The 16,992-nt window shown below is 40.0% G+C and overlaps 1 protein-coding gene across 2 annotated transcripts in view; it reads right to left on the bottom strand.

The window, feature by feature from the left end:
* The window catches only part of ncor2 (nuclear receptor corepressor 2), an 80,489-nt gene that overhangs the window by 11,826 nt on the left and 51,671 nt on the right, over positions 1–16,992 (bottom strand). Inside the window, exons 20-38 of one of the 2 annotated variants that reach the window (XM_014021352.1) lie at positions 16,027–16,459; positions 14,428–14,548; positions 13,309–13,564; positions 12,190–12,348; positions 11,904–12,037; positions 11,620–11,716; positions 11,342–11,449; positions 10,757–10,848; positions 6,857–6,992; positions 6,576–6,719; positions 4,979–5,071; positions 4,677–4,891; positions 4,263–4,590; positions 3,834–4,040; positions 2,880–3,125; positions 2,232–2,384; positions 1,968–2,141; positions 1,693–1,858; positions 1,252–1,577 (exon numbers count right to left, since the gene is read on the bottom strand). In XM_014021352.1, the coding sequence (XP_013876806.1) occupies positions 1,252–1,577; positions 1,693–1,858; positions 1,968–2,141; positions 2,232–2,384; positions 2,880–3,125; positions 3,834–4,040; positions 4,263–4,590; positions 4,677–4,891; positions 4,979–5,071; positions 6,576–6,719; positions 6,857–6,992; positions 10,757–10,848; positions 11,342–11,449; positions 11,620–11,716; positions 11,904–12,037; positions 12,190–12,348; positions 13,309–13,564; positions 14,428–14,548; positions 16,027–16,459 (3,588 nt within the window). Of the gene's footprint in view, positions 1–1,251; positions 1,578–1,692; positions 1,859–1,967; positions 2,142–2,231; positions 2,385–2,879; positions 3,126–3,833; positions 4,041–4,262; positions 4,594–4,676; positions 4,892–4,978; positions 5,072–6,575; positions 6,720–6,856; positions 6,993–10,756; positions 10,849–11,341; positions 11,450–11,619; positions 11,717–11,903; positions 12,038–12,189; positions 12,349–13,308; positions 13,565–14,427; positions 14,549–16,026; positions 16,460–16,992 lie in introns of both variants that reach the window. The other variant, XM_014021351.1, reaches the window with a different exon arrangement.

Below are 16,992 nucleotides of genomic sequence, written 5' to 3'. Positions count from 1 at the left end.
TCTATCAGCACTGAGACATTTGCCTTGAGCGAGCTGGACTCTATCTGCATGCAGTTCTACTGAGGGTTGCAGGCCGGCTGTGGTTCCTGGACTTTGCTGGCCAGATGGAATTGATCTTGGAGAAGCTGATAGCTCGACTCGGTGGAATTTATCCACATTATTTGTCTGATTGGATTCACCACCTTGAGATGTATCAGCAGAYATTAAAGCAGATGGAAAATTGTTATTGTCTGTTTGGCTCTTCTGTTCCCAAAACAACTGATTACAGAATCTGGCTCTCCTACACGACCTTGAGCTGTTGGACTAAATCCTCCTGGATTTTTACGTTGACCGAGGGTCTGCCCCCTACTTCCCAGTCTGATCTGGTTCTTGGAGCAAGCTGAGGGCTGCACAGAATGAACAGTTAACATCAATATTCTGAACTATGGCTGTGCTGGTTTTGGGGACTGGATTCTTCAGGCTCATTTTCCAAATTTTCACACAAGTGCATACAACACTCATGGCTTCAGATACACGGCCCCCTAAACTCACTTACTCCTCTTGGCTAATAAATGTGCTCTATGCGGGGTTTTTTTTTATAAACACCATAGTGTGTCACATTGCTGATATAATATGATGTTTTGTTTTTTCCCCTCATCTTCCCTTGTGTGGTTTTTAGTTTTTCTGTTAAGGGTTGTGCCTCCTCATGATGTCTTTATGAAGATGATCCTTGCTCTGTGCAGGGTCTGTGGCTGCATGACCCAGAGTACCTGTTCTCCTATGTTTATGTTCTGTCTTCTTCTGAATGGGTGTTCTGAACTGTAATTTCATTGTGCTCTGTACAATGACAATAAAGGTCTAGTCTAATCTAGTCTAGTCTAGTCTAATCCAATCTAATCTAACCAATTTTATTCAAGCCAGTTTGGTACAATTTTGATAGATGAAAAAATCTCCAAAAGACACCCTTGGTGGTCTTTAAAGTTTATGAAGAAAAGCCTCTAATAAAACTGAATCAAAGCAACAAAGTGTGGAAGAAAAATGTAAATGAACTGGGCTGATTTGAGAATGCCAATCACCACAGCTTGTAGTAGGCCACAGACTGACAAGAAGGAAAGGTCTGGGTGATCAGGAGGACCCCTGGGATCCAGAGCATCTTACCATCAGTGGTGCTGCTGGCAACAAGCAAACCCATCTCTGGTATCCCCTTTTCATAAGAAATTTGCTGCTTAATAAGTGCKTTTATGAACTTGTCCGCACTCATGGTGGTCTTACCAAGTGACCCATCGTCTGGATCCTGAACAGGCCTCTGTTTGTTTTGAGTCTTTTCTCTATTAGATGAGCTGATATCATCACGGCCAGTGGGGTTATCCGGCTTCTCTAACCGAACCGGGGAAATCTGGTATATTTCTCCAGGGCTGGGGCTGGGCAGCTTGGGGTCAGATTTACTGGAGGGTCCGTGCTGGCCTTGCATGTGTTTGGGAAGACCTCCTCTGGCTTTGCCTCCATCGCGGCTCTGCGGCTCTTTGGCTACATTAGAATCCATGGCAGGTGGGTAGCCAGGATAAACTTGGTAGCGGGATGACCCTGAAGGCATGGGCCTGGCAGCACAATCACCAACCATGAAAGACAGAGATGGCAATCTGTGATTTATTGTGGCAAACATTGGAATAAATCAGCTTTAGCAAACGTGGCAGAATTGTTTTGGTGAATTACCGTAAGACAGATGGGTGCTCAGACAGACTTCCAGTATTTTGCAGGACACTTGGCCTCTGCTGCAAGTTCTCCTGGGTACGAGGAGACACTGGGGAGTGCTGGGGGATGTATGGTTGGGGTGCAGATCGTCCACTGCTGCTGCTGCTAGTCAAGCTGTGTTCTGTACCTGAAAAACACAGAATTATATAGCTCTATAAAAGAGGAAGCATTTCCTCAAAGCACATGTATGTTGACGACACTCCTAATATGAAGACAAAATAAAATCTCTCTGACACCTGGTCGCCAGATGGGGGCATGTTCCACGTTTCCTGAAGACCCTCCCTTCTCTCTGTCTCTGTCCCGATCTCGATCTCTTTCCCGATCCCTTTCCGAGCGGTCCCTCTCTCTGTCACGCTCTCTGTCTCGTTCTCTTTCTCGCTCACGCTCTTTGTTTATGTGTGAGGAGCCAACTGATGATAAAAAAGAGACGGAAATCTCAATGTACGAAAAATAAAACGCAAACAAATATTCTCAAGAAACTTGTAATAAATGAGGCATACTGGGGGAGATGGGTGAGGTGGTGTAAGGCCTGCCTGGGAAYGCGGCGCTTGTTCCTGGGATGTAAGTGATGCGATCCATTGGGGAGCCAGCTGTCCCTGCAGCAGGGGGGACCAGGACAGGTAAATGTGGCACCTGAGAGAGGTCGATGATTCCTGGGGTGCAGAAGAAAGAGAAAAGTTGAGAAACAGCTGACTAAGATGTGCTCAGCTTTGATTGCAGATAAACACAGACCACTATGTTACTGTTGGCCATTGTCACAAACTATTATTAAATTCATAACATTAACCACTGATTGTTCTTTTATTAAACTACAATTTAAAGTAAAAAAAAAACACAACTCTCACTTTGCAATATTGACAATTTGATTGATTTTATGTATTATGTGTGAACAAAAATGTGCCATTTTGACTTTTTTTCTGCAGCCTGCCTCTCAGTGAACATATATGGTCCACTCAGCTACAGCCCGATGAGAAAAAGGACAAGGTCCAGCTTGTTTTCATCCCTGATTATCAGATCAAACTCAGGCTATGTGAACACTGCTGTTGTTCTGTAAGAAGTAACCTCAAACTATCTGCAAATATAAAACACCTGATTCAAGTATAGGAAACACAAAAAAAAGTGAGTGTGTTGAATAAGAATAAAATTACCACGTGGGGCTGCAGAGTAGGCGGGCAGAGAAAGTGGCTGGTCTCGAGGAGCTAAGCCTCTCAGCAGGTCTGAGCGCTGGACCATGGCAGCGGGCCACTGGTGCATCTGCTGAGAGGTGATGTAGTCGTTGAGCAGAGTCTGGCGGTTATCCAGAGCTGCCGTGTCAGGAAAGCCACGGATGAGGTAGGGGTAATGATGAGGGTATGCCGGATTGGGAGCTAGGTGGCGAGGTAAGAAGTAGGCGGCTGTGTAAGAAGAGTACAAAAATTAGGAAAAAAATCATGGTAAAAATATATCAACTGCGCAGCAACTTCAATTCAAATTAATGTTTAGTTTTATTTTCCTGTGCTGAAATATTTACTTCCTATAAAAAGTAGGGATGTCCCCGATCCAGATTTTTTTGGCTCCCGATACAATCTGATTATTTTTAATGATTAGTCTTTCTGATACCGATCCGATAGCTTAATTTCTTTATTTCTTTCCAAGTGACAAGGTTGGTAGTATTAAAGCGAGCCCTGCTGTTCCCACCACGAGAAACATCCAGTTTGCAGATTTTGCAAGATGCAGTTTCAGCATCAGTTTTCCATTGGAAAGTGTTCCCACACTGTGGACATGGTTACATACTTGTGTGCGTCTTGACTTCTTAACGGCAGTTGTAAAGCATGATGATGCTGAAAACTGTCGTGAAAACTGGATCGGCCCGATCACGACTAAATCTGATTCTACCCACTTTTCAAAAAATGGCCATATCTGCCCCAGACACTGAATATCTGATCGGGACATCCCTAATAAAAAGAGCTTTAATGATTTCATATTTCCAAGAAAAATGCTTGCTTTTATGTTGGAGAAGTTATATTCATGTTTCAGCAGCTTTAAAACAACACAGAGTCAGCGTCTCTCTTTCAAGCAAAACCTTGTTTTAGAAGACAACGGTAACAGGACTGGGGATGTACCTGGGTCAATGGGAATTCCGCGGGGCAGGGCTGCAGGATCAAAACTACCTAAGTGGATCTGGCGAATCACGTCTGTAGTTCCGAGGCCCTGCAGCAGACGCTCGTAGGTTTGTTGATCTGGCACACCAGAGAGGGGGGATTTGGTGGCACTCGTTTCCCTGGGTGTCGGTGTGGCTTTACGCTCTTGAGGAGGATTTTTTCCAGAACCTGAGTCACAAAAACAAAGACCGATAAGTTTCTTGTACTTTAGAAGATGAGGTAACGTGTTCACTTTGTCACGCTGTAACATCAGTTACACCAAAATGTATTTAAGTAGGGATATAATTTAAAAACATTTTCACATTTAGTTTCATCTCCTTTTGGATTTTTCAGATGATCTTCCTTTAGTCTTTAACACGTTGCTGTGTGGGTTGTGTGAGACATACACACCTTCATGCTGCCTTTGGCTCGTCTCCCTGGGCAGAGGGGAGCCACGATGTGAAGGTCCAAGATAAGAAGCCCTCAGGCTGCTTTTGTCCTCGTAGCCCATTGGGCTGTGATGGGCTTTGCCTCCCTGCTCTGACCCCAAGGTAAGCGGAGAGGAGCGGGCCATAGGACTTGCTGTGCTGACCACCGCACTGGGCCGCCCTTTAGGCACCTCCTCATATCGACCTCTCTCAGAGCGCATGTCCAGGTGGGAGGCCGAACTGTGGTGGGAACGTGGTGAACTCGCAATAATGGAACGTACATCGTGGCGTTTCGCTGAACCAGCTGCATCCTGCTTCACAAGTTTACAGAAAATATTCAGTTAAACATCACTGCTGAGTTAATTTTTTTCTATATGTCATGCAATTAAGTGTATACCGATGCTATGAGTCCCTCCTTGGAAGGCGGTCTGGGCTCAGTCCTTGGAATGAGGTGGATGGAGCGTCTATCCTCCTTCACAGTGGGCACAATGGTCTCTCTACTTTTCATTGGGTCAGAAAACGAACCGACCTCATGAGGTGGAGAGGGGTCTCGCTTCATCTTTGGTTCCCTCCTCATATAACCATCCGCATGGTCGAGATGACGAGGTATACCTGAAATTGGAAAATTAGTGACTACCGTTCTATGTAAAACAATTCATAAGAAACTGGAAGTTCATGATACATTTTGAAGCATTCTACCTTGTGAGATGGAGCCTCGGATGTGATGAGCATCTTTGTAAGGTGTGTGATGTGGACTGTCTCGATCATGAGGCATGGCTCGACCAATCAGACCTGACAGAGGTTAAAGGAAGGAGAAGTGAAATTTTGGACTGCTGTGAATATATTTAATTGATAAAATGTGACAAACAGTGTTTAATTCCACAACAATGGCTCTTATGGAATTTATGGAACAAATAACTGCTATCGATCAAAAACAGTACTATGTAAGTGTTTATGTAGATTTAAAGAAAGCATTTGACACAAATGATCACAGTATTCTTCTTGAAAATTTAAGTAAGTATGGTATTAGAGGGTCAGCACTACAATGAGTATCTAGTTATTTGAAAGATAGGAAACAGTTAGTACAAATAAATGGTGTAAGATCTAAACTTCGTAATATCACATGTGGAGTCCCTCAAGGTTCTGTACTGGGACTTAAGTTATTTATTTTTTTATGTAAATGACTTAATATATGTGTCAGGACTTTTCAAATGTGTTTTATTTGCTGATGATACATTTTTTGTATAGGTAAAGATATAGAAAATATGTTTGAGATGGTACAGAAAGAATTTGAGAAAATTCAAAATTGGTTTMAACAAAACAAATTGTCATTAAATTTGGATAAAACAAATTACATGATATTTAGTAATGGGAAAACACTGTTGATTTTTCATTTAAAGTAGATGGTATTGAGATCTGTAAAGTCAGTGAGGTAAAATTTCTGGGTGTCATCATTGATGACAAGCTGACATGGAGACCTCACATACATTATTTAAGAACCAAAATATCTAAATCTATTGGGAGCACTGTATAAAGTCAAGGAGTTATTTAATGACAAGGCTCTGCTTGTGTTGTACAATTCAATAATTGTTCCACATTTAATTTACTGTATTGAAATCAGGGGTAAAGCTTGCAAAACAATTACAAATCCAATTTTTGTTTTACAGAAAAGAGCCATAAGAATTATTGCGAGAAAAGATTACAACCATCCATCAAATACATAATTTTACAAACAGAAAATTTTGAAATTCTATGATTTGGTTGATGATAATATTTTACTGTTTATGTACAAGGCTCACAGAAACTTATTACCTTCCAACATTCAGGCAAATTTTGTTAAGAGAGACAGTTGTTATTATTGTAAGGGGATGGAAATGTTTGTGAAGCCATATTTTTGTAATTGCTTGAGAGAAAGATGTACTTTAATCCAGGGTATAGGATTGTGGAATGGTCTGGAGCATGATCTTAAAAATGCCAGATCTTTGTATATATTTAAGAGACAGGTAAAAGCTAGTTTCTTGAAGGTATATAGAAAAGTAAAATCTGAAGCTATATGAATTGTTGTTTTTATTTTTATTTAGTATTGTTTTGTAAAATATGTTTCGTTTGTATATGTTCTGGGGATAAAAGGGGCAGACATAACATTTATTCTTCTTCTGCTACCTTTCATTTCATTTTATTTAGATTTTTGATTTGCGTATTTTCTTTGTTTTCTATTGTATATAGTTATTTTTTATGAAATGAATGATTTTTTTGAATTGAAAAAAAAAATTAATGAAGTTGAATCATCTCTTACCTTCACAATTGGCAGCAGACAGCGAGTCCCTCATCTGCAACCTTCTGGTTCCCTCCATGACATCGTATGAACGCTTCAGACCAAGGATTTCCCCAGACTGCCCTGAGCCTCTGCCTTCATCTTTGGAAGTCTGAGACGGTTGACCTAAAATTAAAGAAAATGTTTTTAAGTGGAGAGACCCACCAGTTAAACCAATGAACAAGTCAACATGCAGTATGATGCTTGAAAGTTCAGCTGGAAACCATACTTTTATCACATGTTAGTATGGCTGATTTACTCACGATCATAAGAGACGATGTGTCCTCTGTTGCTTTCAAAGAGCACAAGACCTTCCCGCTCCCTCTCAGCTCTGCTGGTACTGTCCTCTGTGATTAGACGAGTTATAATTCCCTTATACAGCCCCTCTGCTGGTGTCCCCTGGGATAATGAGAGAATTGAATGAGAGGCAATTTACATCTTTTATCTAAACACCTKTTTATAGAAATGCCAAACAATGATTGAGCTTTCTTCTCAGAAAATAACTGATTTCTTTGAAAGCCTTTGCACCTGGCTATGAGGCATACCTCTGTGTGGTGAACAGCAGAACTGCAGAGGATTGTACCATCATTCCTCTCCAGCTTGGTACATTACAGACTTCAAGTACAACTCAGAGTCCTGTCATCTACAGACATGTTCAGATGACTCTACAGTTTTTGAGCAAGTCAATGCTGAACTGTGGACTCCTTTGAAAACAATCAACTTATCTTGAACAACACAAAAGGAAAAAAAAAACTTTACAAAGAAAAAGAACTAAGTCTGTGCTGTTGTCATAAATCAACTATGGTCAATAAAAAAATGAGCATTTCTGAAATAAAAAAACCTAGACTGTCAAAGTTAAATAAAATTTCTACAGAGTAATACTAATTAAATACAAATATCTAATGTACAATAAGTAATTGCATATATATTCACCCATTCAGAGTATTTAGTAAAAGCACCTCTGGCTGCCTTCCCAGCACGCTGAGTCTGTGTGGATAATGACCCAAAGCWTACAACAAAAATCAGATCTGCAAAACTGAGATTTGTCTTCAGAGAAAATAAATCTCCCRAGCCGTAGTTCTTGCAGGCAGCATCAGATTGTCCTTCAGGATTTTTCTGTATTTTGCAGCATTCATTTTACCATCTCTCTTTACAAACCATTCAGGGCCGAACACTGAGAAGTGCCCATGTAACTTGATGCATGGTGCCCTTTTACTCCACCACAGTAAAACATCTAATAGCGCACGAGCAGCTGTTTTCTACACAACCTAACTGTGAAGAGTATTGCAACAAAGTGCACATGAACATGTTGGAAAGCTCAGGTAAAGTGACCACAAAGTATACAATCAGCTCCAAAATGAATCAAAACAAACATAAAACTACAGAGAACACACACTTATCAAGTTTCTTTGTAAACCATTTATCTAAAACCCAAACAAAATGCTCTCTCCTTCTCTGTTCTTAATTGAAACAGATTCCAGTATTTAGTTTATTACATTTTGCTCAGAAAAACAACTAAATTAACATATTTTCAAACGATTCCTACTTTTAACTTTAAAATGGTCGACAGCTGAGCCTGATTTCACAAACAGCTTTGACAAAATGTTTATTCTGTTCATTTCCTTTTTTTTTTTTTTTACTGGTAGAGCAGCTTACACAATGACTCTGCTAATTGCAAGTCATGTCAGGTCAGATGATTGTTCAAGGTGGCCCAGGACAGATTTGCATACAGACTATCAAAAGTATGTGGAATGGTGCCAGTTCTGAATGCTGAATAGGAAGTAAACTTCTTTCTCTCTGCTTGTCATCATTTCTAGCTAAGTCATGCACAACAAACCATTAAAAGCTGAACCGACGACTTTTCTAAATGTGAGTTCAAGAAGCAGCATCAAAGCAACTGAGACAAAGAAACTGAACACATTGATTTAAAAAAGTGTTTTGATGGTAGAAACCATTTAGAGTTCTTTTCCTGGAGGAAAAATAAAGAACACCTAAAAACAGTGTTACTCTATACAATAGTGTTGTAGTTAAGACCACCTAACCCAAGACCAAGTCAAGACCACAGTGTGTTGAGACTGAGACAAGACTAAGACATTTAGGATGAGACCGAGTCAAGACCAAGACCAGGAAAAAAACATAAAAAACAAAAACAAAACAAAAAAGAAAACCAGTTCTGTTAAAGATGGAGTATTCTGTACACATGTAGCTAACTTAGAGAGAGCTAATAWTGACAAAATCTGAAAGGACTGAGAAAATAATTTTGCCACAGAGGCAGACTGCCAACATTAGCTAATGTTTGCTTTCTTCTGGATATTGTTTTACARATATATTCTTTATGATATTAGTAGCCGAACTGTATTATTGAAGATTTTGCAGACATCGTATCTCGCTCCCTGAGAACTACTGCTCACTTTTTTTGGAGTGTCGTGTGCGAGTGAACAGGGGTGAGGATGGGTGACATGGCTAACAAAACAAAAATACATGACTCAGGTTTGGATTTGAATCAGTATGTTTTACATCGAATGAAACAAGAACGTTAACAAATAAATTCAACAACATTCTCGTTATTTAGTGATATTTCCAAAGCTGTGGTCTTGAAATAAAATCCAGAGTCCTCAATGGCTGAGACAAGACCATCAAAAAGTGGTCTTGAGACTGGTCTTAAGACCAAGACCTATCTCAAGTACTCAACACTACTATATAACGAAGAACAAATAAATTAAGAAAACAATATTTAAAAACTGACAAAACTGCTGAACTACTTGCAAAATTTAAGCAAAATAGGCTTAATTTGCAAGCAGCAGGAAACAAAGCAGCTTTCTTTTAAAACCTGAGTCACATCACTTTACTCTGTGTATATCTCTACAGCCATTGGTTAGGAGGAGACTAAGTGTGGCTAAGAGGACACTTCTGTTGGTTGCAGCTTTTCCAAGAAGTGTTTACCTAAAGGAGATGGGAAAGGTCTGTTTACATCATCTGAACTCTGTAACGCTGCCATCTCTGAGTGATCAAACAATAACAGATTACACCATAACATTCACTTCTCTGTCCTTTTACTCCTGTTGAAGGTGGGACGATGGCCTACTCAGTTTATGTTTTTGCTTCTATGCCAGTTGGATGTGAAATTAGAGTGGGCATATCAGTGGCTGTGTTTAGCCAGCATCTAAAGTACACAGATAAATAAAAGAGGGAACAGATGCGGTACAGTGTGTACCTGTTGCTAGGGCAACAGTGCCATTCAGAGCCGTGGTTATGTCACACAGCCACGGAAATCCAGCAGCCACAGCACTTCATTTGCCTCATGACCTCTCAAAAGCTCTGCTACGCTCTTTCATCATAGGTGCAAAACTCATTTGCAAATAAGCTGTTACATTGAGTGCTCTGTGTTGAGTGCTCAGGGGCCAACGATTGCATCAATTTTTGGAAAACTAGAGTAAACCATCAGTAAACGCGGAGGAGTTTGTAGTCTGTCTGTGTGATAGCATGAACCTTAACACAGTTTACAGGGTTGGTTTCAGTTCAGCCTCAGTTGTTGGGTAATCAACCTTGGGTAAATCATGTTAACCGTAGGATTCACACCCAGAAGTGTAACGTGAGTAAACAYAAAAAACAAAATATAATTAAACTAGAATGAGTGCTGTTCTAAACTTACAGATATGATTGTTGTTGTTGTCTATTTGCATAAATTAAGTGACACTGAGAGGTTTTCATAATGAAAAAGGAAGATAACTACTGTGTTGTAACACACTACTCAAACTTGCACATTGTCAGCAGAATATTTGTAGCCCTTATGCACAAGGTTTGCCTCATCAAAAGCAGCAGTAGTATTCTGTAGATATTCTAGATCAATAAAGGAACAACTAAAGTACAGCAAGGCTAAAATCATTTTAACTTTTAGGGTTATAAGGCATTTGGATTTAAAGTTTTTTTGTTTCTTAAGCATGGAATTTTTAAATTAACCTCACATAGGTCGAGTGGGAATAAAAGCATGTGTACAATTCACTGGAAATCTTCACAAAAACTGGTTAAGAAAAAAACTACAAACAAATMAGACTATTCCTAAATCCTGAATAGAAACTGTCAGAAAAGAAAAGACAGATGGTTCAATTTAAGAACGAAAAGAAAAAGTCTGGGGAAAACAAAAGAGTGCTGGTTGAACTTACCTGTGTAATGGAGCCSCCTCGGTAGGAAATTGCAGAATCTGCAGTGATTCTGGTCCCTGGTAAGCCCTTAGTGATACTTCCTCCTTGGACAGCTAGAAGGAAGAAAATTTACACGTAAGAAACTGTCTCAAAAAGGAACAAAATGAAGAGTCAAAAGATACATAAATAAATCCTGCAGAAGCACCACCGGAGATTATCACAGTTTTTAAAAAGCTCCAGTGTCTGTCGACCCGCCTCATAAATATAACTGGRCGATTTGTTTAATTTTCACATCCTCTGATGCTGTTAGATTAGATGGGCTTCAGAGAACTAAAGACACRACTGTTTTAAGCTGAGTTCTAGATCTAGTCTGGGTTACTGAGAAACTACCAAGTTACTAAACAAGAAAGTAAATATTTTCAAAGTGCATTCAAAAATAAAAAGACTCAGTTTAATGATACTCAACATCTATAKTTATGACAAAAACATGATTATTTGCCAGAATATCTTGGTTTTACTCTTTACTCTTAAGATAAAAACAGAGCTCAGATAACACGGATCTGTTTATGAAACTGAAACAATGAGGGGAAAAGCTGAAGMGCCCACCACGTCCTGAAGTATCATGAGGTGGCCCCTGGGATGACAGGTTATCTGCCAGGGAGGAGGAACTGTGAGGGGACAGCTGCTCACGCTTCACCACAGGTGAATTACCTGCTGTTTGACACATTACAGGATGGAAAACAAACAAACAAAAAAGGCACACACACACGGCACAGAGACAATCATTAGATGGACAAGTCTATAGTGACATGATTCCAGTTTCAGATAATGAAGAAAAACAATCTGAACTGTGTACTGATACTCCCCCAGCCAATTTTACTTACCAACTTTCTTCTCTATCCAAGACATCCCCATCGGTGCTGGAGGTATCTTTGAATGGTCCATACCATGAGCTGGACTGTGTAACTGTACAGGAGTGCCCTAATAAAAAAATTAACAAAACAAACAACCATTGAATTAAAAAATGATAGTACAATACTAGTTATTAACTTGTTAAATTCAGTTCTTTTTACTTGGTGTTTTAACATTTTAAATACAGTATTCAAGTGTGCCACTAATACTAACTTATGACAACTTTAAATGATTATTTTATGTGTTAGTGATATACCTGTGTGATGGAGCCTCCTGGCTTGGATGAGGAAATAAGAGGCGGAGGTTCTGGCATCGTCAGGGGTCTCACTGCAGGTAGCCTCACACTATCTGGTGGCAGACCAGCGAGTATGCCGTGGCTGTGCTGAAACGCTAGAAGAAAAAAAAAACACATTGTGTTTAGGAGAGTTAAATAAAACTAAATAATAATGGTTTAAGAAGCACTTAATGTCAAAAAATAGTTTTGTTTTGATGATGAACTGCGGGAAGATTAGAAAGACAGAAATACAGAAAAGATTTCTCACTGTGGAGCGGGTGCTGATCGTGACTCATCTTGGCCATGTCTCGAGAGGACACGGGGTACGGAGAGAGAGTTGGACGAGCCCAGTTTGAGGTGCGAGGGTCATCAGGACCCAGTGCCTGCTTCTTGGCTTCACCGTGTGGAGAGAAAGCTTGAGATTTTTCTGCAACATCAAGACACGGAGGAAGTCAGGACCATAAATAACAACAAACTATACTTCATCTGATTATTTATATAAGTGTAACTTCCAGACTACAATTTCATTTTGTAGATGAACGTTTTATTTAACAAATTCACTGTTGTCTACGTCACTGATGGAGACACAAAGTGTTTCACCTCTAAATTAGCAGACCAACCGATACAAAACCCACTGCTAACATTTCATTTAAACTGCATTAGTAAAGACTGGAAGGGATTGTAATGACACTTTTGTGCCTAAAGGGTCACCATAAGAAGTAATAAGTGAACCTACTCAATCTCTTCAGGCRGAACAATGGCTACATCTTTACCTGGCAAATCCAGTGGAAAATGAACTTTTCTTTTTACTAAAATATGAGTTACATAAACACCTCACCTGCAATCACATGTTAATGAACTGTAGCTTTAGTATATATCTAAAGCAGCTACTTTGTGAAGAATTAATAGCTTTTTTCAGTATTTTTATTTTCCCTGAAATGACTAAAATAAGAGTTTAATAAGGTTCTGCTCCCAGTTGGTAAGAAAACACCTCTCTTTGTCTGGACTGCTGAAAAGTCTCACATTGTGCTCTCAAGAGATTCACATTCCACAAGCTTACAGTAAGTCCACTGAACTAGACTTTATATTCCCTTCTGGGTCAACAGCAATACCAGGACATTTATCAGCTTCCTCGCAGCAAGTGTCCTAGAAACACTTAAAAACCCTAAACACCAGAGAAGAGACTCAAGGTCAGAGCTTGTAGAAAAGACTTACTAAGTAAAACTAGATCAAATGCAYCTAAAGCTGCAGGCTTTTTTAAATCTTATTTGGTATTAAACAATCCTTTTTTAAAAAAAGACCCAATGTATCAGGTCATGCAGACGTACTAGGGATCTCAGGGATAACTGTACCAACTAAATGAGCCTATGAGGCAATCGAAGCATACCATCTTTTTCGCTGGTGGAGGGGCTACGAGAGCGAATGCGAGGGCTGGTGCTGATAAGAGCCTCTCGGTCTCTGTCTGCCTGAGGGGTGTAAGGCTGCTGTTTGCCTGGCTGGCCTGAAAGCTGCTGCAGTTGTTTGACTTCCTGAGAGGACTCCCCATGAGCCACACTGATCTGTTCTTGGTACAGAGCCAGGGCGTGGTGGGGCTGCAGAGCCTTCCCACTCCGCTGACTGCCCTGCGCCGAGGCCTCTGGTGTCTTTGCACAGAAAGAAGACAGAAATATCAGGGTTACATACATGCAACAGACATAACAGAAACCTGCTCCTGTCAGGCATCGACATATGGTTAGCCACACACAGTATCTGATCAACATGATAGGAAAGATGCAGCTCTTATTTCTTGTTTAGCTAACATTTCACTAATCCCCGGCTTCTTATTTCGTCTTCCGTTTATCATCGTCCATCTGGTTGGCTTAGACATGTATGATTTCACAATTTCACCTGCTGCACCGTTGTCTCTGTCAACACAGAGATGTGGACAGTATAGATAACCACTGTCAACAAAAAGTGAGTAAGGTGTGCATTCATTAACAGGGTTCCCAGCAGTCCATGATGTATTTCAGGCTTTTTAGTTTCCAGAAATCAGTCACATTCAGAGATGACAGCAAGTATAGAGTAGTCTATAGTACAATCAAAAGACAATCAATCCTAATAAATATTTATATTGCAAAACTTCAGTTACTAAAAAGCCACCTTAGGCAATCAGTAAGGATGTATGTACTATGTACTTGGTGGAAGCAGTACATGAATGAGAATACTAGAATATATTTACACACCTAAATCTCAGAAACAAATATCTTAATCAGCGTATAAGTGCTAAAATATCCTGAGTTTTCCCTTTTTTTGTTTTATTCTCTGTCTAGAAAAAGTGAAAGTCATTTTCCAGGTTTTTCCTTGGTTTTCAGAGTCGCTGGGAACCCTGATTCAACAGAGCTGTGTCATAACAATGAGTGATAATTCCCAAACATATAAAAGGTTGAGAGTGGTTCTTTTCAAGYATTTATTTATGTATACAGTAAAAAAAATTATTAATCCAATGAGAGCCAACAGAATAACTTACAATAGGTGGTATAGTGGCAGCCCTCTGTTTGAGCTGTTTGAGATCCATGGGCTTCTGTAGTGGGGATGAAATGACCCCGTCATGAGTGTAGTTCAGCAAGCTGGGCCGTGGAGAAGAAATTCTGCAAACGCAAACATAGTAGTGGTGAAGAGGAGACTGATGGATGGGCCAACATTTCCTGTTTACTGTGTTTACAAACAGATGACATACTTCATCATTTAAAAAGGTCCACAAATTGCCTAGTGTTTGCTTTGACTATCTGAAACTCAGTGTAACAATCCATTGTAAAAGTAAAGTGGTGAAAGTAGCAAGAAAAGTGCAGATTGTGATAAAAGCCCACATGATGACTGTTCCYATCCTTAAGTGCACGAAGTGGGATAAATTAAAGCGCTGATACCAGGTGCCTTTCTTCAGAAATAATTTTATAAAATGGAAACTGTTCTGAAGTAGCCCGGTGTTATGAGCTTTTCTTCTTTCCCATCATTACCTGGAATTATCTTAAGTGTGTTTTCTTAAATTAACTGCTACGTGGATGATGTGACTACCACTACAGCTACAGTAACCTGTTACAATGTAAGCTATTTAAACGGACCAGCACCGCCAACTTTACCATTTACTATAAAACATATAGCTACTATGCATGACTCTTACTGCGTTGCATAAATRAAACACAAATCCCACCCTCTGTGTGACCAACTAAATAATTCAACACGACTACAATTAAATGCAATTAAAGTCAATTAAATTTCAGATTTATCTCAATTCAAGCTTTGTTGATACATACTAGACTAATTATTTTAAAGCTGGTTCAATGTAGACATGTTGTAAGTAAGCTATTATTCAGATTTTGGAATGAAAAATGTATTTGTGTGTGTATAAAGTAAAAAAAAAAAACACTGCCTTAAATTTGCTGAAACACAACATACACAGAATCAAAAAGGCACGCTTTCATGCACACAGCACAACATTATTTAGTAACACACACACACGCACGCRCACACACATACACTCCTCCCTCCATTTGTTTGATTTGGCACAGAGGGCAACATTTCCCTCAGCTCTGCCAGTACATGCAGTCTGCTGTCATGGAAAAAAAATTGAACAAACACTGTGCTAACAGGACTAATCACTCCTCCCACGCACTTTGACACCCATTTGTTCTGGCCTCATTCACAGACACACACAACATATACTAATGGTAAATATATGTTTCATTCATGCAAAGTGCAAATAAAATCCCTGTTTGATAGGAAAGAACAACCTGTAGTAGGTGCGCGCACACACACACACACACACACACACACACACACACACACACACACACGTGGCTTGACAAATATGGTTTTGCGGACGTACAGTGTAGCTAGGCAACTAATACCACTTCAAAACCCTCTGTGCTTTGTTTTGTCATGTTTGCTGTGGTAGACCAGTGAAGTAGGACACCCAGACGAATAAATAAATAAAAAAGAAACAGCCCTTTRATACAAATAATCAGCAAAGTAAAAAATTAGTTGGATGTCACTTCTTTTAAATGTAAAGAGATAATAATATTAGTTTAAAAAATAATATGTAAAAGAAGCTACACCTAAGAGTACTGACCTGTTCTTGTCTACAGTGTCTGTCTCCTCCACTTCGTCAGCGCTGCAAGTGGCACTAGAGTCGCTGTCCCCATGCAAACCCGTTTTGGTTGAGTGATCTTTCTTGGAACTCTTGGTGCTGCTTTTGACTTCTGCCTTTTCTGCTGCTGGCAGTCTCTTATCTGTGGTATTGTTGGGTGAAACTGGCTGCGGCTGCTCTTTGTTGGGCTCCCCTGTCTCAGTTTTTATCTCCTCTTTAATGGCTGACTCTGCTGCCTCCTCTTTGACAGGAGGCTTCTCATCCTCTGCCTGGCCCATGTCTGGCTGGGCCTCCTCCTTGTCCGCTGCGTTGGAGTTGCCCTTCGGCCGGCTCGAGCCTTCGTCTTTAGCCTTGCTGTCCTCAGAGGAGTGTGGAGAGGGCAAGCTCTCTGTGTCCGAGCTGTTGTTCGCTCCACCTGGTGCAGAGAGAGGACAAGAAGAGGCASAGATTAGGGCTTATGTACTGTAAATTATTTTATGTCCTCTTGCCTTCCCCCCCAATCTTTTTGCCCCTAAACTCCATCTGCTAGACCAGATTCTYCTCAGTGCCATCTTCTGACTAATCAAATTTCACCCTGCAATAAGGGGGAACATAAAACCAATTGGGATGATGGATGTAATCTCCTGAGGATTCAATGGTCTGCTGTGGAAGTGTAGTGTACACAGCAGGTTTCTATAAACAAAAGTAGCAGATTTTCCATGGCCCGTTTTGGTTTGCTGTTGCAGATCATAATTTCCAACACAGAAAGCCTGTCTGGTTTAGAATTTTAATTTAAAATTTGAACACTAGGGCTGCAACGATACAGAAAATTCACAATTCGGTTCGGTTCAATATTTTAGTCTCACGGTTTGATATTTTTTCAATACAAAAAGAGAAATGTCCATGCCCTTTTTAACTTGTAATTTATTGAAATTAAGTACGAACATTTGTTTAACCTCAAAAGAATAG

This window comes from Austrofundulus limnaeus, unplaced genomic scaffold (assembly GCF_001266775.1).
Source record: "Austrofundulus limnaeus strain Quisiro unplaced genomic scaffold, Austrofundulus_limnaeus-1.0 Scaffold289, whole genome shotgun sequence".
Lineage (NCBI taxonomy): Eukaryota > Metazoa > Chordata > Actinopteri > Cyprinodontiformes > Rivulidae > Austrofundulus > Austrofundulus limnaeus.
The sequence above is the reverse complement of the archived record's forward strand: the minus strand, read 5'-3'. Positions and strand labels throughout refer to the sequence as shown.